Source organism: Carassius carassius, chromosome 40 (assembly GCF_963082965.1).
Source record: "Carassius carassius chromosome 40, fCarCar2.1, whole genome shotgun sequence".
NCBI lineage: Eukaryota > Metazoa > Chordata > Actinopteri > Cypriniformes > Cyprinidae > Carassius > Carassius carassius.
In genome coordinates this window covers 4,975,273-4,999,192 of record NC_081794.1, presented here as the reverse complement: position 1 = coordinate 4,999,192, position 23,920 = coordinate 4,975,273, and the positions used below count along the sequence as shown (strand labels likewise).

General features: G+C 39.4%; 2 protein-coding genes across 5 annotated transcripts in view; both read left to right on the top strand.

Annotated features, from left to right (window-relative positions):
• The window catches only part of LOC132122007 (protocadherin-15-like), a 252,976-nt gene that overhangs the window by 224,823 nt on the left and 4,233 nt on the right, over window positions 1-23,920 (top strand). For 2 of the 4 annotated variants that reach the window (XM_059531804.1, XM_059531802.1), the window contains exons 29-34: window positions 2,741-2,917; window positions 5,722-5,940; window positions 8,449-8,559; window positions 22,068-22,089; window positions 23,052-23,090; window positions 23,500-23,573. In XM_059531804.1, coding sequence (XP_059387787.1) covers window positions 2,741-2,917; window positions 5,722-5,940; window positions 8,449-8,559; window positions 22,068-22,089; window positions 23,052-23,090; window positions 23,500-23,573 — 642 coding nt within the window. Of the gene's footprint in view, window positions 1-2,740; window positions 2,918-5,721; window positions 5,941-6,915; window positions 7,546-8,448; window positions 8,560-22,067; window positions 22,090-23,051; window positions 23,091-23,499; window positions 23,574-23,920 lie in introns of those variants that run through there. The other 2 variants (XM_059531803.1, XM_059531805.1) reach the window with 2 other exon arrangements.
• LOC132122009 (protocadherin-15-like) lies at window positions 14,324-16,148 on the top strand. The gene has a single exon (XM_059531806.1). It carries the CDS (start codon window positions 14,651-14,653, stop codon window positions 16,055-16,057), a length of 1,407 nt encoding a protein of 468 aa, XP_059387789.1. The 5' UTR covers window positions 14,324-14,650; the 3' UTR covers window positions 16,058-16,148.

The following is a 23,920-nucleotide window of genomic DNA, read 5'->3' as shown; positions in this document are numbered from 1 at the left end:
TATGTCAATAACAGGCAAAAATAATATAAAGAGACATAACTACTTGTATAGATAGTCTATTTAAGTTTAAACATATATGACAATGTATTACCTACACAAAAACAAGGAAATCAACTAATGGCCAAGACTGCAGACCTCACGCTCTCTCACCCTCACGTTCTTTGCGCATAATGGTTTAAATGAACAAACAAATTTTTGTGCAAGCAATTTAAGGTCGCGACTGTTGTCCCAAATATAGCAGGCTTCATTCAGTGATTGAAACAAATATTATTAATATTAATTGAAGTTTTACAGCATATAGAACTGACATTGAATGCTCCGAGCAAGCTGTGCTGTGCTGTGGTAAACATGGAACTTTTCCTTGAAATGAAACGATAAATAATTAAACCTCGGATCCATTGCTTGACAGAACTCCCCGAAGCGTGCCCCATCCGCGATACTGATCGGTCTCATGTCCTTAAAAATGAACGAAATTATTTAATCCGTTATGGCCTCTTGTCATGTTGCAGACAAAGAGCTTGCGGCGGGCGATGCAAAGTAACCTTAAGTGTCAAGACGTGACTGTTTAGCTGGAGTTCCACAGAATCCACACATTATGCCATTTTTGAGATGTGACCTCATGTTGCTAGTTGTCGAATGGTATGCTAACTGTATCTTAAATAGCTTGCATACAACAATCTCGCGGGTCAACAATTTTACCTCATTTTCTCTGCTGCGGTCGAGTTGGGCTCTGCACTTGCTGGCATCTTCCATGAAGACGCGTCAACTTTCAGCAGTGATGCTGTGCCAGACAGTGCGACTCCTGTGAGGCTGTGACCTGTCCCTGAACCCTCAGGCACGCTAGCGCACCCACTCGCAAAGCAGACAACCACGCCTCTACTACCGCGGGCCTTTTTTTTTATTCGAATATTAATTTTCACCTTCGAAATTCGTTTTTTTTAAACTATTCGAATACATATTCGAATTTAGAATATTTGTTGACAGCCCTAATATATATATATATATATATATATATATATATATATTTGCTACTTAAAGTAGTTCACAGAAAAATTAAAATTATGTCATTAATGACTCACCCTCATGTCGTTCCAAACCCGTAAGACCTCCGTTCATATTGGGAACATTGTTTAAAATATTTTAGATTTAGTCTGAGAGCTTTCTGTCCCTCTATTGAAAACAAATTTACGGTATACTGTCCATGTCCAGAAAGGTAAGAAAAACATCTTCAAAGTAGTCCATGTGACATCAGAGGGTCAGTTAGAATTTTTTTTTTTTTCGAAAATACTAGTCAATCTTTCAATCTTTCTTTCATTATCTGGCTCAGCTCGGTGTTCATCTTCAGTTCTCTCTTCACAGCAGTTCAGTCAGTGTACTGTTTGAGTAAATGAATTACTCCGGGATATAGATCCGGTTACATCGAGTGATTCGTTCGTGAACTGGACATCACTACACTGCAGTGTTGTGAACGCACTCACAACACCCGGAATAGAAGACATGCTGAATAAAGTCGTAGTTTATGCGCACAAATAAAAACCAAAACATAAAATAAAGCCCAGGCCTGGTCCTCTCTCGTCCTTCACTGTCGTCGCTCCAGTTTTATATCCCTCCATCTCCTCCGTGGGACTCGAGACCGGCGAGTGTCGCAGGTGTCGTTCATCTGAAATCACTCCACCGGCCTCGCTTTGTTCCCACGTCTCTCGGCCCCGCCCCACTCGTCACAATGACATAAACACATTTAAATTCCTAGTATATACACAGACGGGAACACATTTAGATAACAGAACTCACAGCCCGAGTTTTCCCAAACCGCCTCTTTCTCTCTTGTAAAGCTATTTCCCCAGCAAACCTGCTCCTTGTTCCTTTCCTCAAAGTAGAGTCATTCCAGCTTCTGTTATTTTTGTCCCACGTTCTTATTTCACCTCGGCAGCTGTGGGTGGGGGGGGGGGGGTATCTGAGGTACTGCCAGTAATTTGCTGAGGAGGGCTGGGTTCTCTGAGAAGTGAGCTGAAGGGTAATAAAGACACCTAGTGGGAGACAAGGACACCAGCTTTGAAGTGACACTGTCTAACACAGCTCATTTTAGCCTTGGTTTATATTTGTCCTCATTGTACCTCTGCATTCAAAACAGTTTCTGTTCCTTGCAGCCAAACAACCATGGTTTATATAGGTTTTTGCAGTGCTTGTGGTATATTTAGAATCATTGCTCTTGTGTAATTTTTTTTCTGTTTTACGTCTCTGGCTATGGTGATTACTGCAGTTAGCGTTTGTTATGCATGTTAGCGATCCTGTGGAAGTTGATTGTCAGCTTATTCCCTCTGTTATGTGGCCACCAATTAATGGTTTGATACTCTTAAATAAGCACAGAAATAACTCAGAATTAACTTTCCCACAATAAGTTTTATTCAGTGTTTTGACATGAATTGTTTGTTTTGGTATGTAAGAATTTCATTTGGTTTTATTTTTATTTTTAAGTGTAGTTTTATGTTTTGCTTTGTTTTGTTTTAAAACCCATGTCTGTTTTCCTGAATACATTTTTTTCTCTTAATTGCGGTTATAACTTGCAATTTTGACTTTGACTTTTGACAAAATTAGTTTTGAGAATGTGCCCCATGTGAAAACATTCATTAAAAGTAAGTTTGTATAGAATAAAAAAAGAAAGAAAAAAAGATGAATAGAATGCCTGCAGTATTTCAGAAAGTTCTGTTGTCAGTCTGTTATTTTCCATCTTTCAATGCAGAATTTTAGAGCGCTATGTCCAGGACCAGATCCCAGGAGCTAAAGTTGTTGTGGAGTCAATCGGACCGCGTCGTTTTGGTGAGGGTTATGAACAGGAGGACTACTCAAAATCTGACCTGATGGTTTATGCAATCGACCCTCTGACCAACAGAGCTCTCTCAAGACAGGAGCTCTTCAAGTGAGTGCTTCCTCCCATTCAACTTACCCTTCCATACTCCATTTATGCAGTGCTCTTCTTTCTCTTAACCTCCTGACCTTCCCCTCGCATCCAAACAACTACCTGCTAGAGATATATCTACCCTTCACACTGGAACATAGATGTGTTTTTCAGCTACAAAGTAAATGGGAAGAATGCTACACGTCTCAAAAATGTAAAAGCAAGGATGTTGTAGGTGCATCAAGTGGACATGATTGGGGATTGAAGAATCCAACACCAAGCAAAAAAAAAAAAAAAAAAGAAATAAAAAGAAATAGGAGTAGTTTTTACCAGCTAGAGATAAAACATGTTGTATCTCTTGGCTTGTTTTCAACTAAATACCAGCTTTCACTGATGTCTAATTTATTCATTATTTGTTTTGTGTCCATTAGATTTATAAATAAATAAATTATCAATCAAATGATATTAATTACCTTACATTTTTAAAGTGTTTAATTCACTGGACTACACCAAAACAAATTTAACATGGCCATTCAGTGTATTTTTTTTATTTTACACTCAATTTCCTGGTTGCACAATTACAACCCGATTTCCGGAAAAGTTGGGACGTTTTTTAAATTTTAATAAAATGAAAACTAAAGGAATTTCAAATCACATGAGCCAATATTTTATTCACAATAGAACATAGATAATGTAGCAAATGTTTAAACTGAGAAATTTTACACTTTTATCCACTTAATTAGCTCATTTAAAATTTAATGCCTGCTACAGGTCTCAAAAAAGTTGGCACGGGGGCAACAAATGGCTAAAAAGCAAGCAGTTTTGAAAAGATTCAGCTGGGAGAACATCTAGTGATTAATTAAGTTAATTGATATCAGGTCTGTAACATGATTAGCTATAAAAGCTTTGTCTTAGAGAAGCAGAGTCTCTCAGAAGTAAAGATGGGCAGAGGCTCTCCAATCTGTGAAAGACTGCGTAAAAAAATTGTGGAAAACTTTAAAAACAATGTTCCTCAACGTCAAATTGCAAAAACTTTGCAAATCTCATCATCTACAGTGCATAACATCATCAAAAGATTCAGAGAAACTGGAGAAATCTCTGTGCGTAAGGGACAAGGCCGGAGACCTTTATTGGATGCCTGTGGTCTTCGGGCTCTCAGACGACACTGCATCACTCATCAGCATGATTGTGTCAATGACATTACTAAATGGGCCCAGGAATACTTTCAGAAACCACTGTCGGTAAACACAATCCGCCGTGCCATCAGCAGATGCCAACTAAAGCTCTATCATGCAAAAAGGAAGCCATATGTGAACATGGTCCAGAAGCGCCGTCGTGTCCTGTGGGCCAAGGCTCATTTAAAATGGACTATTTCAAAGTGGAATAGTGTTTTATGGTCAGACGAGTCCAAATTTGACATTCTTGTTGGAAATCACGGACGCCGTGTCCTCCGGGCTAAAGAGGAGGGAGACCTTCCAGCATGTTATCAGCGTTCAGTTCAAAAGCCAGCATCTCTGATGGTATGGGGGTGCATAAGTGCATACGGTATGGGCAGCTTACATGTTTTGGAAGGCTCTGTGAATGCTGAAAGGTATATAAAGGATTTAGAGCAACATATGCTTCCCTCCAAACAACGTCTATTTCAGGGAAGGCCTTGTTTATTTCAGCAGGACAATGCAAAACCACATACTGCAGCTATAACAACAGCATGGCTTCGTCGTAGAAGAGTCCGGGTGCTAACCTGGCCTGCCTGCAGTCCAGATCTTTCACCTATAGAGAACATTTGGTGCATCATTAAACGAAAAATACGTCAAAGACGACCACGAACTCTTCAGCAGCTGGAAATCTATATAAGGCAAGAATGGGACCAAATTCCAACAGCAAAACTCCAGCAACTCATAGCCTCAATGCCCAGACGCCTTCAAACTGTTTTGAAAAGAAAAGGAGATGCTACACCATGGTAAACATGCCCCGTCCCAACTATTTTGAGACCTGTAGCAGAAATCAAAATTGAAATGAGCTCATTTCGTGCATAAAATTGTAAACTTTCTCAGTTTAAACATTTGCTATGTTATCTATGTTCTATTGTGAATAAAATATTGGCTCATGTGATTTGAAAGTCTTTTAGTTTTCATTTTATTAAAATTTAAAAAACGTCCCAACTTTTCCGGAATTCGGGTTGTATACACATAATTAGCATGGTATAACATTTATCATAGCATTACTTAAGATACCACCCACCCCTAGCCATTAGTTAGTCTGTTATTCATAGTGTATTTTTTGCTTTCTCATTTTTCACCCAAGCAGCACGATAAGGCAGATGGAGTGTAGGTTTATGTTTGTTTAGACATTTTCTCATTTTTCATAAAAATGAGAATTGTGGTTAAATCCGTAGCCAGATTGTCTGTTTTGTCACAGTAATTAGCCTGCTCAGACAGCGGTTTCTAATGTTTGTATGGGCAAATCATGAATTGTAGGCTGTCATATGTGCTTCCAAGCTCCTTAGTCCTAATATACACAGCATTCAGTCTTTTGTTTTATTTAACTGTCATTAGGGTGAATGGTACTATTGTGCTTTATAGTAGCCAATGTAAGTATAAAATCAGCACATTACATTTACATTACACTAAAAAGTGAGAAGACATTTTATACTTTATTGTAAAAGTTTTGCCCATGAATTTGAATTCATTCACTCAGTTGTTCACTGGCTGGAAGGCAATTGAGATCTTCATTGCCAGATTTATGTGGCTTGCACTGCAGAACTAGTTCAATAGCATATGCAAGGCCACATACTGTGTGTGACCGTTCCTGTGTTTTTTTTACAGGTTTTTAGATGGGAAGTTATTAGACATCAATAAGGAGTTCCAGCCCTATCTAGGTCGTGGAGGACGCATTCTGGAGATCCGTACGCCAGATGTGGTGGACAGCGTGAAGAAGGCGGTTCATTCTGTTGGATACACTGAAGGAGCCCTGCTGGCCCTGGCCGTCATCATCATCATGTGCTGTATCCCAGCCATCCTCATCGTCATCATTACCTACCGACAGTAAGTGCTGCCACCATAGTCTAGTGTAGCCTAAAATGTCATGATCTAATTCAACCAAATGGCATTTAATATTTATATTTAGTAGGGGTGTGCGATATTGACAAACTATATCTCAAATTTTTCCAGTAATAATAATAATTAACTGAGTGTGTATTTGTACTGGTACAGGTTTAGGCCTTCCATGAATATATAAATAAATATAACACTAAAACGGCCAGTAGGTGGTGGCAAGTGCCCCTCTCTTAATGAGTGATTAATTGAATCATTCATTTAAAGATTTGTTCAAAACTGCTGATTCATTTAGAAATAAAGCAGTCAAATGTCTTTATGAGTTGACTATTGAATCACTGACTCGAATGGCTCGTTCCAAAACAGATTAATTCAGGATTTCAACATTGCAGTGTTTATTACTGAGTATGTAAGAAAAAAAAAAAAAAAAACATAATTATGCCTAAAATGTAACTCACTCAGTATTACTTTTTGTTTGTTGAACTGTTGTATACAATCAATACAACATTTGTGATTGGGAAGATGACACTCTTGCTTATGTGATATTGCCTATTTAACTATATCATATCTTATAAATATATAAAAATCCATTTTTATTTATTTATTTTTTGCTACATACTAAATAATGTCAGCTAGCACATAAAACAACAATAATGATATTTTCGTAGACGATATATATCGCACACCCCCAATATTTAGTGAAATTAGCCATTAACCAATTCTTCTGTTGTGATTCTTTGCATATTTTCCAGCTAGTTTTTTAATAGAAATGTTATGTAACAGTGTTGCTTTTATGCCCTGTGTGGGAATGAGGTTGAAGTGGGAAGACTATTCAGTCTACAGATTCCTCCACTTAGCAACCAAATAAATAAATGTAAAGTTCATTAAGGTTGAAACATCCTGTTAAGCAGGCAGCTTCCATCCGCTGGGATTTCAGAGTAACATATGCACTCTATCTTTTCACAGTGGTAACACCTTTGGGAAATGTCTGGTCTTGTGTTTATTCAGTGTGAAAGAAGATTAATTAAGGCCAAGAGAAATAAATATAAGAAGCTGTCTGTGGATGAGGGCCGAGTTTTACATGTGGTGCCAGCTGAGCCAGTGCCATGTGGCAAACATGATGATGAGAACTGAGGAATAAAATGACATGATCAGTGCTAGAGATATGAGAATCATTTAGGAATTATTGAATGTTTAGTTTGGCATGAATATAATTCATACTTGTGGGGAGAAGATAACAGATGTTGGGGCTGAAATCCAATATATTTTTTATGCAATATATATGTTTTTTGGTTTTTCTTGTTACTGATTCCATGTTGTTATGAGTCATTGTCTAATATATACTTTTTATTTTCTTTTTACAATGCACCAACTTCAGATTCAAAGAGTAAGTAACGTATTGAGACATGCATGTGTAATGGTATATTGGTTATATATCTCATCTATTTCCCTCGCTCGAGCATTATTTAATTCAGTGGTTCTCATATGGTTTGGCTTAAAGGCCCAGATTTTACATTGGATATCAAATAGCAACTCAACATTACCTAAATAGTTTGTTGTACAAAAGTCACTGATACAACAATGTAAATCAACAATAGTGGAATTTGTGTGTATATATATATTACAGTTCACAAAATACATTGAAGGCACTAATGATGTCTTTCCTCTTTGTTAGCATCTTGTATTTTTCATAGTTTTGTTTGTCTACCTGTCTATGTTGGACAACATATTACTAATTTCTATAAATTTGACCTGAAGTACCATCTGATTTAATGTGACCATTGGCATCCACAAAAAAAAAATATATATATATATATATATATATATAAAAATTGAGAAGCGGTGTCTTCCCCTTTTATAAATGCCTCTTTATTGTGCTCTACTAACTATGAAAGATTATATGGTTCGCTGCATTTTATTATTATTCCATTTAATGCATACAATTTTTTTTCTCTTGCTGTCAGCGACCCACCAGTTGAGAACCACTGATCTATTTTTTTGTGTCTGAGGAACTCCAAAAAAGCTAAATATCCAGGGAAAGATAAAGGCTTGTTGATTCCCAGGACCAGAACAGAAGTGCTTAGAACACAACTTATGTAAAGAACAGCTTTTGTTCCCTAAGCTGTCAGATCCCCCGAGGATATAAAGCTGATTCCAACATTCTTGTAAAATTGCACTTTGAAAGAAAAGATCAAAACCAAATTATTCAAAAACATTAGAAGTGTTCTTTAAGGACAGCATGCTATGAAATTACAAACTCAAACCACTTCACAGGCACTCATTACATAAACATAACCATCAAACTCTAAAATATTACCTTTGAATGCAATAAATAAAAAATAAATATAAGCAGTAACGCAAATTATATGCTTTCAAAAATGCGTTTGTTTCTGTAAACATATTGTTTTTGATCTGTTTGTACATGTATAATTTATGAATCTTACATAATATAAGATATTGCTTTTATTTTGCTCCACTTGTTGACTTCATCATCTGAAGACGACAGGCAGAGTGTGCAAAAACAGCCAGGATTCAAATGGCACTTCCCACTGGCAAATCCGGAGGCGCTGCCACCAACAATCTGTATGAAGAACTCGGCGACAGCACCATGTAAGTTTTATACCTTCTGCACTTTATACTGTACTTGTCAATGTCTTGAAACACTGGCTGATTCAGAATATTAATATCTAATGGGTTTTACAGGATATATTGAAGTAAAATTGCACAAGTCTATTTGTGGCTATGAATTAAGTCTATATTTCAAATCAAATTTGCATTTTTCTTTCTTGTTTAAATAATAAATCTAACAAAATGTAGTTGTATGACTGTAGCAAGAAGTGTGTGGAAAATTAATTTGAGTAAATGAATATTCTAATTTGATCATTAAGATGCTAATTTGAATTGCGCAGAAATTTTGCAATACAGGTGCATCTTGATAAATAGGAATGTTGTGGAAAAGTTCATTTATATAAACTCAAATTGTGAAACTTATGTATTAAATTCAATGCACACAGACTGTAGTAGTTGAAGTCTTTGTTTTTGATGATTTTGGCTCACATTTAACAAAAAAATGCACATCTCAACAAATTAGAATATGGTGACATGCCAATCAGCTAATCAACTCAAAACACCTGCAAAGGTTTCCTGAGCCTTCAAAATGGTCTCTCAGTTTGTTTCACTAGGCTACATAATCATGTGGAAGACTGCTGATCTGTCCAGAAGACAATCATTGACACCCTTCACATGGTGGGTAATCCACAAACATTCATTGCCAAAGAAGCTGTCTGTTCACAGAGTGCTGTATCCAAGCATGTTAACAGAAAGTGGAAGGAAAAAGTGTGGAAGAAAAAGATGCACAACCAACCAAGAGAACGTCTAAGGTTACGTAAGTAACCCTGGTTCTTTGAAGGAACTCGAGCTGCGTCGAGAACGTTTGGGGAACGCGTCCAGTGTGACGTCTCTGAATAATGTGTATAATCAGTCCAAAGGAAGGGCGAGACGTAATAGGCGGGTGACGTCAGAGACCAGGAAGCATAAAGCATGAGCGGGCAAGCCGGAAATCAGCCTCAAAGGATGAAGCAAGCGCCAGCCAGAAATGCCGGAAGTGTGGCACTGCGACGCAGCGTCTCATTCCTTCGAGGAACCAGGGTTACATACGTAACCTTAGACGTTCCTCTTCAGGAACTCGAGCTGCATCGAGAACGTTTGGGGAACGAGAATGCCCACGCCGCCAGACTTTCAAATCTCTGCCTAGTGTGGAAGAGCACAGCTAAAGCAAGAGAAGGAGCCTGACAGAATTCGGGGACAACCGGTCCAATGGCCAAACTTCAAAAGGAGTGAGTCTTGACCCCCAGGAGAGGGGAGATCAGAGGACTCGAGGCTTAGGATAACATCCTGATCACCGCTTAGCATAAGCTTCTTCTGGCTGGAGGATTCTGTGGCCTCTCACTACAGTGTGCAGGACCCACTGAGACAGCCAAACTAGCTGCTCTGGAAACCTCCCAGGAGGTCACGAGCCTCTTAGCACCGCTACGTTTCCGGGCGGTAACTGAGAGAAGCGCACGCTGGAGACCGCTGCGCCCTGGAACACCGGCAGGGTTGGCAGATCGATCTCCTGAGGGCACTGAGGAGAGACGGGCACCGTGTAATGCGGTGTATACCGCTCTTCCCCAGAGGGGCCTGCCCTCCGAGGTCCTGAGCCGCAGCATCAGGACTCTCATAGCTGAAGTCTCCTAAAAACGACGTGCCTCAGACCCATGTCATCTGCTAGGAAGACTAGACCAGAGCCTGCTCGGGGCAGTACCCCGTGAAGTACACTTGGCAGGGGCTCCCACACTGCCATGTGACCTCCTAAGGGAACCAGTCTCGCAAGACTGGCCTCTGGTGTGCCTAGAGTTACTAGCTCGGTGTCCTGAAGCGGCGGACCAGCAGGGGACGACCATACTAACTGCTCTAGAGACCTCCATAGAGGTAACGAGCCTCTCAGCACCGCTACGTTTCCGGGCGGTAACTGAGAGAAGTGCTCGCTGGAGACCGCTGCGCCCTGGAACACCGGCAGGGTTGGCAGATCGATCTCCTGAGGACACTGAGGAGAGACGGGCACCGTGTAATGCGGTGTACACCACTCTTCCCCAGAGGGAGCTGGCCCTCAAAACGTCCTAGGCCTTACGCGCCAGGACGCCATGATGAAGGCTATCCAGCGAAAACAACGGTCCATAGAACTGCTTTCCACTAAAAGCCTTCGGCCTGGGAGCACCACTCTGACTCTAGCGTCTGCGGAGTACAAAAGTGACACCCCTGGCACAAGGGGCTGGAACATGGTTGGGACTGCTCCGTCCAGCAGCCCCTGACCGCCTCAACCTCCTCAGAGGAAGAGCGGTACACATGTGTTCTCACATAAGAAATTACATCCCTAGAGCCCCTGCACATCTAACTTCACATAGTCAGATAAATATTAATATATAGTAGTCAACAACTAGACGAGTCAACACGGTCTGGTGTAGAAAAAAAACTCACATAAAGATGAAACAATGTAATACACGCGTTGCCTCGGCAGCGTGCATGTTCTATTTTTTTTATTTTTTTATATATATATATATATATATATATATATATATATATATATATATATATATGCTACTCAGTCACACAGACAGCATCAATGTCCTCAGAGAAAGATGAATGCTGCAGCGAGCTCTGTCTCCGAGGACGAAGAAACCACAGCACAGGTTTTCAAACCTCGAGACCGAGCTCTAGATCTAGTGAACACGGGTGGGATTCCCGCTATCGCGGTCGCCGCCGTGCATCAGCCCCAGCGCGACCACAACCACAAGATCGCATGCACGGATACACTCCTCATAGCGTGCCCGACGAGAGAGTATGCAGCAGCGAGATGTCTCAGAGGGCGAAAAACCCGCAGGACTCTACAACCCAGCGCTGGTTTCCAAGCCTCGAGAACGAGCTCTAGATCTAGTAAACACGGGTGGAGATAGGACGAGCCGTCTCCAACCCGTTCACCAGATCATGTGCGATTCCCGCTATCGTGGTCGCCGCCGTGCATCAGCCCCAGCGCGACCGCAAGATCGCATGCACGGACACACTCCTCGGAGCGTCCCCGGCGAGAGCGGAACGCTTAACAGCAAGAAAAGCACAATCAGCCCCCCGAGAGCTGACTGCACGAGCTCCACTCCTCATTAATGCTGCTTATTACAATATTAAGCATAATATGCTTGTATAACTGGTGCTTGTGCAACTGATGCTTGTGCAAGTGGCAAGCCATCGACGCCTTTCCACATCAATCTCCTCAGAGAAAGACAGGCAGCGCATTGCGCCCTCTCATCGGGGAGAAAGTACCGCAAACGCGGGCTTCCGAACCCCCGAGAGCGGGCGCTGGATCTGGTGGCTAAGAAAGAAGATAGGGACTTGAAAAGACCCGTCTTACATTCCTTCCAGCAGATCCGAAAGCGAATCCCGCAAGCACAACCACCTCTCCGTTTTTCCTCGACAAAAGCGGGGCTGGCACCGCGAGAAATGCCAGTGAAAGCTCTCTCCTCAATGAAAGCCTTCTGAGAGTGAAGCAAAGGCTCGCATCGCAGCCGTCAACTCCCTCGAGAGTTGACACTGCGCCCTTCACTCTTAAGAAGACAACACACGAGCTGCGTGTGTCCCTACCTTTTTTTTTTTTTTTGGCAGGGAAAACACACAGCCTGAACGCTGCCTGCTCTCGCCCCAAAACTTCTCTTGATTGAAGCTTCGAAAATGGAGTTTATCAGTGGACAAACGACACTAAATAAGACTCACAAACAGATAGTGACTGACACACACACACAGAGCGCTTGCTGAAGACACAAGGCTGATTTCCGGCTTTGCCGCTCATGCTTTATGCTTCGTGGTCTCTGACGTCACCCGCCTATGACGTCTCGCCCTTCCTTTGGACTGATTATACACATTTTTCAGAGACGTCACGCTGGACGCGTTCCCCAAACGTTCTTGAAGCAGCTCGAGTTCCTGAAGAGGAACTGCAGCCTTATGAGGATTGTCAAGCAAAATCGATTCAAGAATTTGAGTAAACTTCACAAGGAATGGATTGAGGCTGGGGTCAAGGCATACAGACGTGCCAAGCAATTTTCCTCTTGTTAAGCCACTTCTGAACCACAGACAACGTCAGAGGCATCTTACCTGGACTAAGGAGAAGAACTGTAGTGTTGCCCAGTGGTCCAAAGTCCACTTTTTCAGATGAGAGCAAGTTTTGTATTTCATTTGGAAACCAAAGTCCTAGAGTCTGGAGGAAGGGTGGAGAAGCTCATAGCCCAAGTTGCTTGAAGTCCAGTGTTAAATTTCCACTGTCTATGATGATTTGTGGTGCCACGCCAAATTGAGGCAAAAGGAGCCCTTACCAAATATTGAGTACATGTACAGTAAATGAACATACTTTCCAGAAGGCCAACAAATCACAAAAAAAATGTTCTTTGTTTTTTTTTTTGGTCTTATGATTCTAACTTGTTGAGATTCTGGGGAAGTCGTGGCCAAATGGCTAGAGAGTCGGACTCGCAATCAAAGGGTTGTGAGTTCGAGTCTCGGGCCGACAGGAATTGTGGGTGGGGGGAGTGCATGTACAGTGTTCTCTCCACCCTCAATACCATGACTTAGGTGCCCTTGAGCAAGGCATCGAACCCCCAACTGCTCCCCGGGCGCCGCAGCTTAAATGGCTGCCCACTGCTCCGGGTGTGTGTTCACAGTGTGTGTGTGTGTGTGTGTTCACTGCTCTGTGTGTGTGCACTTCAGATGGGTTAAATGCAGAGCACGAATTCTGAGTATGGGTCACCATACTTGGCTGAATGTCACTTTCACTTTTTTTCAAATTGTTTTTTGTTAAATGTGAGCCAAAATCATCACAATTAAAAGAACAAAAGACTTAAACTACTTCAGTCTGTGTGCATTGAAGTTATTTAATACATGAGTTTCACAATTTGAGTTGAATAACTGAAATAAATTAACTTTTAATTAATTAATTTCCAATTTATTGAGATGCACCTGTACAATTTACAAATATGATTTGATGTAACCTTGTTTTTATAGTTTAACAAAGCTAGGGCTTCTATTCATGGTGTTAAAACTCCACCCAGTAGCAATACCCCTTTTTTGTGATGGCCATTTTCATTTATTATTTTACCTGTGCCAGGATTTCTAAGACATTAGGGGTAATGCAAAATTACAGGCCTTCCATAAAAAGATTGCAAGTTTTAACCCAGGTTGAGGTGGTCACAAAACATTTTTGTTACCTTCAGGGTGTGGTCCCAGCATCACAAGCTTTCAAAGTAAAAAGCAATACACAGCTTCCCATCCTGTTTCGTGCCTTCATGGTTATCATTTCATAGCATGTTACAGAAAGGTTTTTGTGAAATATCAAAGATCCACATTTATCAGGAATGGTCTAAAGCTCATCTAACCCAAATGATGAAGACTGGACGGATTTATTTTAGAAGTTGCAGGTACCCCAAGGCATATAGTAGGCATGACAATTAACAAGTTTGTGTTTAAATTTAAATCACAGCAGATACAACCTGAAATTATATGTTGCTTTTTCACTGCCATATTCATAGTGTTGCATCTGGACGTTTTCAGTATATCAAAAAGTGTTTTGATGTTGTTGTTGTTTTTAGACTGTTCAGTAGGTTTTCCATTATTAGACCCCTGAGACTAATTCTCTGTAATGATTGTGTCTAATATTAGGCAGGTTTCCCTTTTTTAAAAAGTGTAACCTTTATTACACTTATCTGCATTTTAACATCTTGCTAATTTCACTCATATAATTTGTCTTGTCCTCCTCTCTCTCTTTCTGATTTCTTGGATATCAGATCTAAGTAAGTAGGGAGTCATCTGTGTTTCAACTATAGTAGTCAACTTCCAAAGTAGTTTCAAGTTGACATTATACTGTAAGTAAGGTATAGCTGTATTTGTGATAGTTTCTCAGAGATGTTGAATATACTTTGCTTCCAATTGCCTAGCATTGTTATCAGCTGCCTTTCTCTAGATCAGTATTGATATTAGCTTGGCACTGTGTTAGCGCTGTTCTGTGAAAACTTGTTTTGGGTGTTTGCCTAGAATTTGGTTAGCATTTTGTTCTTAGTACTAAAGTCAATCCAAGCAAGTGCTTTTTGTTGCTGGCTTCCCTCCTAATTCCCCATCTATCTTGCTGTTCATGTTCTCTGTTAAGTCGATCTTTGTCTCTCTTTGCGGTTATGCTGAAAGCAGAACTAAGAGGTGTGTTCTGAAGGACGGCGATCAGCAGCGTCTCATTAGCTCATTTGCCTCCCGTGCCATCACTGCTCATCAGCTGTCCACCGCTAATGGAGTCCTGCTTAACCACTTGCCTAAGTCAGAAAGCAACATTACCTTCCTTTCTGATGAGAACCCTCTTACTACAACCAACCCCCTGTACCATGATGATGGCACCCTCAGCAGCCCTGAGCACCAAAATCAGAGGTACCACCTGGGCATGTATTCACCCAACATGAGAGGTCTGAGCAAGTCCATCCTGCGCTTCCCATCTACAGACTCAGGACATGCCTGGACTTTACCTTCTAGGTTGCACAAGTGTGAGACCAATGAAGCCCTACAGAGTAGAAGGGTGGCAATGTATCCAGTTCAGTGGGAGCTGCAACTGCTGAAGTCTGACCTTAAGGACAGTAAGGAGATGATTGATGGATTTGATGGGTTTGTAGATGAAGATACAGAGCCCAAATTGACAGTAAAAGAGCAGGCATGGCAGTTTGAGCAGCAGGCCTTGCAGGACATAAGGCAGAGGCAAGGCCAGGACTCTCTTGGGTCTCTCTCTTCCGAAATTATTCTCTCTGTTTTTGAGACCCCACAGTCTTCAGTCATGGGACATAACAGCAGACCCCCAGCAATAATCATTACCCAGAGTGACGGAACGCCTCCGCCTAGTAACAAGCCCACTCCACCAGTGCTGCGGAAGTTCAGCAGAATAACCACCTATCCCAATGAGGAGTCTTACGAGGTCAATGTGGAGATCATCCCAGACCCACCAGATGTTCCTGCTCCACAACCTCCACCACCTCCACCTCCACCTCCCTCCAGTCCCCCTCCACCTCCTTCCAGTCCTCCACCCCAATCCATACCTGTCCCTCGATCCCCACCAGACCCTCCCCATCCAACCCCTCCACCTCCTCCTCCTCCTCTCCCACCTCCCTTATCTCCAACCTTTTCCCGTTCCATACCTCCTTCTCCATTTGTCCTTCCTCCTCTTCCCTCAGTCACATCCCTTCGAGCAGTGTCCTTGCGGCCCACACCACCTCCACCACCGCCTGAGTCTGAGCTTCCCAAAAGGGAACTCAAAGGGATCCTTAAAAACATCCAGAACATAGCTGACATAGAAAAATCCATTGCCAACATGCACAGTCAAATAGATAAAAAGCAGCGCCCACCAAAGATTCTCCCCAAACCAAAAGTGTCTGTCGAACCAGAGGGTGGTGTGTCAGAGGTGGAGCCTGTACAAGAAATACCAGCACCAGAGCCCAATCCAAACATGAACTCACTAGTGGAGGAGCTGGAGAAACGCTTTCCTTCTCAGTCCACTATCCTGTGACACTCTCGGTCCATGTTACTATTACTGTCTTAGAAGCGGTTCACACAGGATGCATTCTAGCATTACAGCATATTGCTAGAGTCCAGCAGAACCATAGACTATATATTAAAAAAATGGACGTTGCACCTCCACTGATTTCCGTTGAAGATAAATAAATAAAAAAAATAAAAATAAAGCCACCATTGTCCCAATAGGGTGCAGACATATTGCACTGATTTGGCACCAGAGACTGCACAGTAGTGAACTCAGGACCCGAGTCTGTGCAGTAGTGAGCGAAGTGGAACTGCGTCCTGCCCACACACCCGCAGAGTGGATCGCAAGGACATGCCCTGACCCTTTCTTAATTAGCCTTACTGCTACAATTTTTGTCTGCTTATTGTCGTACAAGAGGCTTGTGTTAAAATAAGATAAATACAACTAGTTTATCCCTCAGTTCACTCAGTGAAGCTGTCAATCTCAGCTATCAATCATGATGTCACACTCCTATTTTTATAGCATCACAACTAACTAAAACCAAACTTGTTTAAAAACGAACTATTAAACTTACACCAGCATGATACAAACTACGAAAAAAATGAAGAAAAAAACAACAACAAAAAAACCATCTTATTTATTTGTTTATTGTTTATTTATTGATGAAATGAAATTTAGTTTGTCTCACGTCCCATTAGATTACATGGAGAGGGCACGGTTTATGACCTATCCAGGACCAGCCACCCTGAGGCGATCAAAACACTTCGGCTTCACTTTTTGTGGCACACTTAAAGGGATAGTTCACCCAAAAAAGAAAATTGGATGTTTATCTGATTACTCCCAGGGCATCAAAGATGTAGGTGACTTTGTTTCTTCAGTAGAACACAAACCAAGATTTTTAAACACAAACCATTGCAGTCTTTCAGTCTTATAATGGAGGTGAATGGGAATCACGGCTAAAACATAAAAAAAAAAACATAAAAACAAATTAAACCCTGCGGCTCTTGACAATATATTGATGTGTAAAGACACAAAACGATCGTTCTGTGCAAGAAACTGAACAGTATTTATATCATTTTTTTTTACCTTTGATTCACTCAATGTCTGAACTGTTCAAACTCTCCCAAGCGCATCCTCCTGAATGCATTCTCAAGCAGGCGTGTGAGGCATCCTCTTCTTCTTGCTTTACAGTTGATCCCAGATTAATAAGTGCATTACTGCCACCTGTCTCAAGTGGACCTTTGACACTCCTAATTGAGAAAGCTTAGATGCCCTGGGGTTAAGCAGATAAACATAACATTTTCATTTTCGGGTGAACTATCCCTTTAAGAAGAAAGACAATGGACAAGGCATTCCTGTAGCTCAAACAGTAGAGTATGGTGCCAGCAACACCAGCACGACAATGTGTCCTGTGTGAACTTAGAATATTACTACGTATTTGTCATCTTTTTTTCTTATCATTGTGTTTCATCTTACTGTATAACAAAATCAAATGTTTGTGCTTTTAAAGTTTTTGTATTTTTAATAAGTTTTGCAAAGAGTGTTTTATTATTTAGTTGAGTTAAACCTTCATACAGGCATTTTAATGTTTTAGCACAGTGGTTCTCAACCACATTCCTGGAAGACCCCCATCACTGCACATTTTGCATGTCTCCTTTGTCTGAAACACCCATTTCAAGTCTGTGAATCTCTACTAATGAGCAGGTGACCTGAATCAGGTGTGTCTGATTAAGGAGACATGCTAAATGTGCAGTGATGGGGGTCCTCCAGGAATGTGGTTGAGAACCAATGTTTTAGCACACTATTACTAATAGAAATTCTCCTAATCATATTCTTTCATATATCATATTTCTTAATTTATCTTTCTTTCTTTTTTCCCTCACATGTTCTTTTGTTAATTAGTGCAGCATTGTTAAAAAAATAATAATAATTGGATGTGTGTAAAAATATCTGGTCTTTGCATTAAGTCGGGCGTACACGGTGTGATTTTTGCTGTCGTACGAGTTCGCATGCGATTTTTTTCAATCGTGTGAAAATCGTGTATGCTCGTATGGTCGCGGCTCGTATCATGTGCGAGGAATTAAGAGCCGAGCATAGTGTCTTACAAGCACTTCCCGACCACCCGATCGTTTTTAAACATGTCTAAAAAGTTTGTGAGCTATCGGTTTGAATTTGTGACGTGTGCAGTTGAACGAACCACGTAGTGGTTTTCTATACTGTACAAACTGTGTATTCTATCCCCATACACTACCTCTATCTATCACGGGAAAATGCATTTTTAAATTTCAATTAAACAACATTTTGTATTTTTTTTAAGCCATTTGGTTTACGAGGGTACAGGAAGTGTCCTCATAAACCATGTTTACATTGTAATACCCATGTCATAATAGATATTTGTGTCCTCATAAACCATATACAAAAAAACACACACACACACACACACACACACACACACACACTAGGGTGACCAGACGTCCCGGTTTCCTGTTGTTGAAAAAGAACCTGTATGTGTAGGAAACAGTCACGGCTCGTATCAATATTTTATATGCAGTTATGAGAGAGGGAGAGCAGTTATATTCGGCGCGTTTGACTTGAAGCAGCGCTGCACAGAATGATCACTTCACTTGTATGACATCAAAGTACCGTGAGAGCGATTCGAATGCATTGGATCCGTGTGCTCTCTAATCGCTCTCACGGTACTTTAATGTCATACAGTGTCCTTCTGTGCATTGCTGCTTCAAGTCGAATGTGCCTATCAACTTCATGCGATTGCTTCGGAAATTGGCAGGCCGTAAAATCATGTCGTATATCACCTCATTTTTCAGATAAACTTGTGACGTGTACGTGCACATACGATCTTCGGACCATCCGAATTCGCACTGTGTACGCCCGCCTTTAGGCCTCAAAGTGTGAGCCTGTGTGATGCTACATGCATCAAGAGTGCCATTAGCTCAGATAGGCAAACCATTGCTTTGATTTAACATGAAAGATTGTGAGGAAATACTTGTATTTTCAATGCAAAAGTATCAAATCATGGCACATCAAAAAGTGTCAGTTATCATTGCAATTTATTCTTAAGTACAGCTGTTATAGTACATTGTGTCTCTCTCAGTACAAGCATTTGCTGCAAACTGCTTGTGCTAGGTGTGCAAATTGCCTGTGCTAGAAAGGACTAGAAAAGCCTTGAAGAGAAACAAGTTTGTTGTAATGTTAAATGGCTCTATGGTACGTGACTGTGCACACTTTAGGAGGTTGAAGAGATAACTGAGTCGTCAAGTTGCTTGCAATTACCTGCTCACACTAAATTGATTTAGCGTGTTTGTGTGTGAGAGAGGGAGCTTGTCTGATTGTTGATATGTCCTCCATTTACTCTTTTAAACAGAAACATGTTGGATTTGATTCAGGAAATGTCCTCCTAATCCAGGCTTTAATTGTTATGATACTTATGGATGGATGCTGCACCATTAAATCCAATTATTGTCGACTTGCAGTAGTAGACAACAATACCATATTGTTTTTGTTCTTGTGCTGTAGCACATACAACATGTGTCTCAATGACCTTTGAAAATTGATCATGTTCTGTTTCTGTAATGACTCCACCTTGCATTTACAGAGTGCAGCACTGTAACTGACTTCGCTTTTCTGGTTAGGCTTGGTTTTAAACCTTTTACCCTATTAAATTTTTGCTATAAATTCAGACCCTTAATATAGACTCCAAACTTAGATCACCTCAATGGTATGTGCGCTAAGTATTTTTGGTTTTATTATTTGAAAGAGATTTAAAAGAGTAAGAGTTAATTTCCATTTAATGTGCAGGATTCAAAAACCATCGTCAATATTTGTCTTTTGAATTCTGATTTGGTCTTCACTAAAAATGTTGTCATTTTTATTTTCTTTCTAATATGAATTAAACCATTTAGAACTTCTTTTGTAATGGTGATGATTTACTAAAACTAGTAAATACCTAAACGTTGTTTCTTTTAAATTTTCTTTGCAGATATCCCACATCATGCCATACTTTCCCATCTCATATCATGATTTGTTTTTCTAATCTGTAGCGCCATGTTCCATTAGGACTAGCAGTGCCATCATGACATATTAACAGTGTTAGAGAACAAACAAACAAACATCTTTATAGCAATCAGAGGGAGGAGGGAAGCTCTCTGTGCATTAAAATTAGCACAATCAAACAAGATTCATCTGTCACTAATATTGTCTGTTTAGTCAACGTTTTAAACACTGGCAACGCAGATGGCAAAAGTCAAACTGCAGGGCAGAAAAGGATGCATGTCTAAAATTAGTGCTGTCAACAAATTAATTCAGTGTGTTTAATTACAAAAGAATAATATGATAACATGTTTAAATCACCTATTAATGTATACAATCATATGGAATTAATCTACATATTGTACTTTTTTTGTTTTTTTGTGCAGCCCTTTTTAAAATACTTTCTAACATGTTAACTACTTATAGTAAATATTAATACATAACTTTATGAATAGTTATAAAATAAACCATAGATACACAGTTTCTATATTCTAAAAATGAATTTTTGAAGGGTCTCTTGACATATTAGTGATTTTTATTCTGTTATGTAGTTTATGATTCATAATCAAAATCTTTTTTAAATGATTTATTCTATATTTGCTTGATGCTGTAGAAAATGGTAGCGCCTTCGTAATAACTTTCTCTATATGCTGTCACTGGTGGTACTGGCTGCCATTACTTTTAATTAACATAAACTCCACATAGAATAGAACATGTCAGCTATTGCTAAATTATTTTTAATCTTTTAATTATTTTTTGTGACCTTGAAGGAATTGAGAAAGATGATCAGATAATTAATAAACCAAGGCAGGTTTAATTTAGCTTTGGTAAGTTTCCTTTTTTTATGGGTGGAAATGCAGTTGTACCTTGATCTTGTTATAACTATAATAACGTAATTATATACTTCAATCATAATTACATATCATGTAATATAACATATTGCATTCAAGGACTGACACATCATTACACCTGCAAACACACTCACATACAGTAGAGAGAGAAAAGTCAACAAAACAAAAGTCCCTTGAAAGTCGCATATTATCGTTAAGACATAAATCTTCATTTGAAGCCCTCATTATGCCCACATTAGGGAAGAATTGCTGTAATTTGCTCTCGCTGATCTGCTGCCTGGAGAGAATTTTATTTGCTACGCTTTCAGTGAAATGGTCCTGCCACTTAGGAAATGCTTGCCCGTCTCCAAATAAACCCTATGTACCCCAAACACACACCTGATGAAGTGTAATCAAAGTTTTTTTTTTTTAGGTTGTCTTTGCGTGCCAAGCATTGTCACACATGATCATGTCTAATGTCATTAAAAGGTGTTAACTTTCATGGAGTAATAAACAACCAGTGTTCCACTTGTCCTTGCAGCGAACCAGTGTCTAGCTTTTCTCCTCTATGGGCATGTCATTGTCTTATTGTCTGCTTTGAATCAGTGGTGTTTACACAGATCCATTATGCGATGAGACCTGTGAGCTTCATTGCCATTTAATGCTCACCACTGACCCCTAGAGTAACATCCCCTAAACACAAATCCCATAATTAATAATATACTCACCACCCGATATGTAAATGAGTTTGTTTCTTCATTGGAACCAATTTGGACAAATGTAGCTTTACACCTGTGCCTACTAGTGGATCATCTGCAGTGAATGGGTGCCATACGAATGAGAGTCCAAACAGCTGAGTAAAACATCATGGTGTAAATCCATCAAACAAATCCATAGAGACATTTTTAACCACCTGAAATATGAATATAAAACACTTTGAGGCAACCTTACAAACACTTAATGGACATTGTCTTTGAAACCTCATCTCAAGGAAACGCTGTCTAATCTCATGCATTAAATCTGCTAAACATTTAAAGACTTTGTCACATCTGACAGTCCAGTTTGAGATAAAGAATTAAAACACTTTCTAGATATGAAATATCAAGGTTTTATCATAATAATCTTACTGACTTTATTTTCATACTGTTATCTCCTCACAGGAGAGGCTACGGGCATCAGGAGGTATGTATTTTTATTCTTTGGAACTGCATTGTTCGAATGTCGTCTCATCTTGAATTTGTCATTTATTAGGCAACATTTTTATCATTTTTATCAGTTGATGTTGTTTGATAGGGACAGTGATGACAGAATAGATAAGTATTTTATAAAGATCCCATCTGTAAAATTGCTGAAGGCTACGTCTGTCAATTTGGAGTTTTGACTTGCTGATAACATTTCTCAAATATATATATATATATATATATATATATATATATATATATATATATATATATATATATATATTTCTCTCTCTCATTCTCTCTCAGGAGGTTCAATTTTATCAAGTGTGTTTTGAGTCGATTATATATATTTAATTATTATTTTATAATTTTATTTTTTAATTAAGAATTATTAATTATGAATTAAGAACTATCTGCTTTATAATAATGTTTCTAACATTGTGTCTAAATATGTAAGCTTTAGTTTCTGAATGCTTTACAACATAATTTAAAGGAAAACTCTGCGTGTAAACAGATCGAGTGATTTCTTCCTTAAAAACTTCAGTGGGGTGCTAAAGTCTGAAAACACTAGTAAAAATTATCATATTTTCAGTTTTTCTAACTGAATAGTTATTTATTTTTCTTTCACAATAATTGTTTTTTCAGTGTAATTTCAGAAAACAAATTATATATATATATATATATATATATATATATATATATATATATATAACATGACTAAAATGAACAATTTAAAACTTTTTTCTCTAAAGTAAATATGATCTTTTGAACAAAGAACTTAAACCCTAAAACTCATATATTTGCAGATTTCAATTCTGGTTTTCAGCTGCTGATTTTCAATGTAATCACAGACTTGAGGATCCAACTGTACTTATTTTATATCTTCTATCATTCATTCAGAAATGTAATATTCCTCCTTTTCTCTCTTGTTTCTGGACTGTTTCTATGCTGAATGCTGTGCAGCAGCAGCAGTTGCTTCGACCCTCTCTCTTGAGACCAGAGGTAGAAAATCGCAACGTTTATACTCACAGAAAATTGTTTCTGTTGAGCTGAATGTGCTGTAGTATGTAATTTATTTATATAATATAACTTAAGTGCTGTCTGAAATTTTCATCTAAAATTGGCATTTTTCTCAGGCTCTCATGTTTAGGTTCAGTAATTTAACTCTAAGGGCAACATATTGGTCCTTTTCTATGCAATTGAAGTGACATAACAAACAAATACATTTATAATTGTTTTGCATTCACTCACAAGAAGGGCTAAAATAGCCACATAGCTTTTACCAAATTATGAAATGCAGAATTTTTTTTTTCTTCTTCTTTGTAATAGGCAGCACTTTCATCTGTCTTCCCCAAGCATTTTGCTTACAGCAATGTGGTCTTTGAATTATAACTTTTTGCTCTGCTCACAGGAACTCTCTATGGAGTCTGGTATTGACCCAGGACAGGACTATTATACACAGGATTACTATAATTATGATCATGGGTGAGTGTGCATTCATTGGTCGAAATGTGCTGCTGACCCAAATAACATTTTTAAGATATGTGTCCAGCCTGCTGCATTTAATAAATCAGTTTGTACGATTTCTAGGACTTTATTTTATGTGGTTTCTAGATGAAGAATTGTGTCATTTTCTCTAAACATTGTGAGCCACCTGGTTGTGTGTTTTTGGCTATAATAGAGTTAATTATTTCCTCATGCTTGTGCAAGGTGAGCTGTCCATATGGAACCCAATTAGCAGGAAACAATAGAACTAGATGTTAAAAATGACCCCCCCCCCCCAAGGGAGGACATGGTAATTGCAGACTATCAAAGATATTTAAGCCAATCTG

Excerpts from the sequence above, each read along its gene's own strand:
- LOC132122009 (XM_059531806.1), top strand. The coding sequence starts at position 14,651 with ATGTTCTCTGTTAAGTCGATCTTTGTCTCTCTTTGCGGTTATGCTGAA.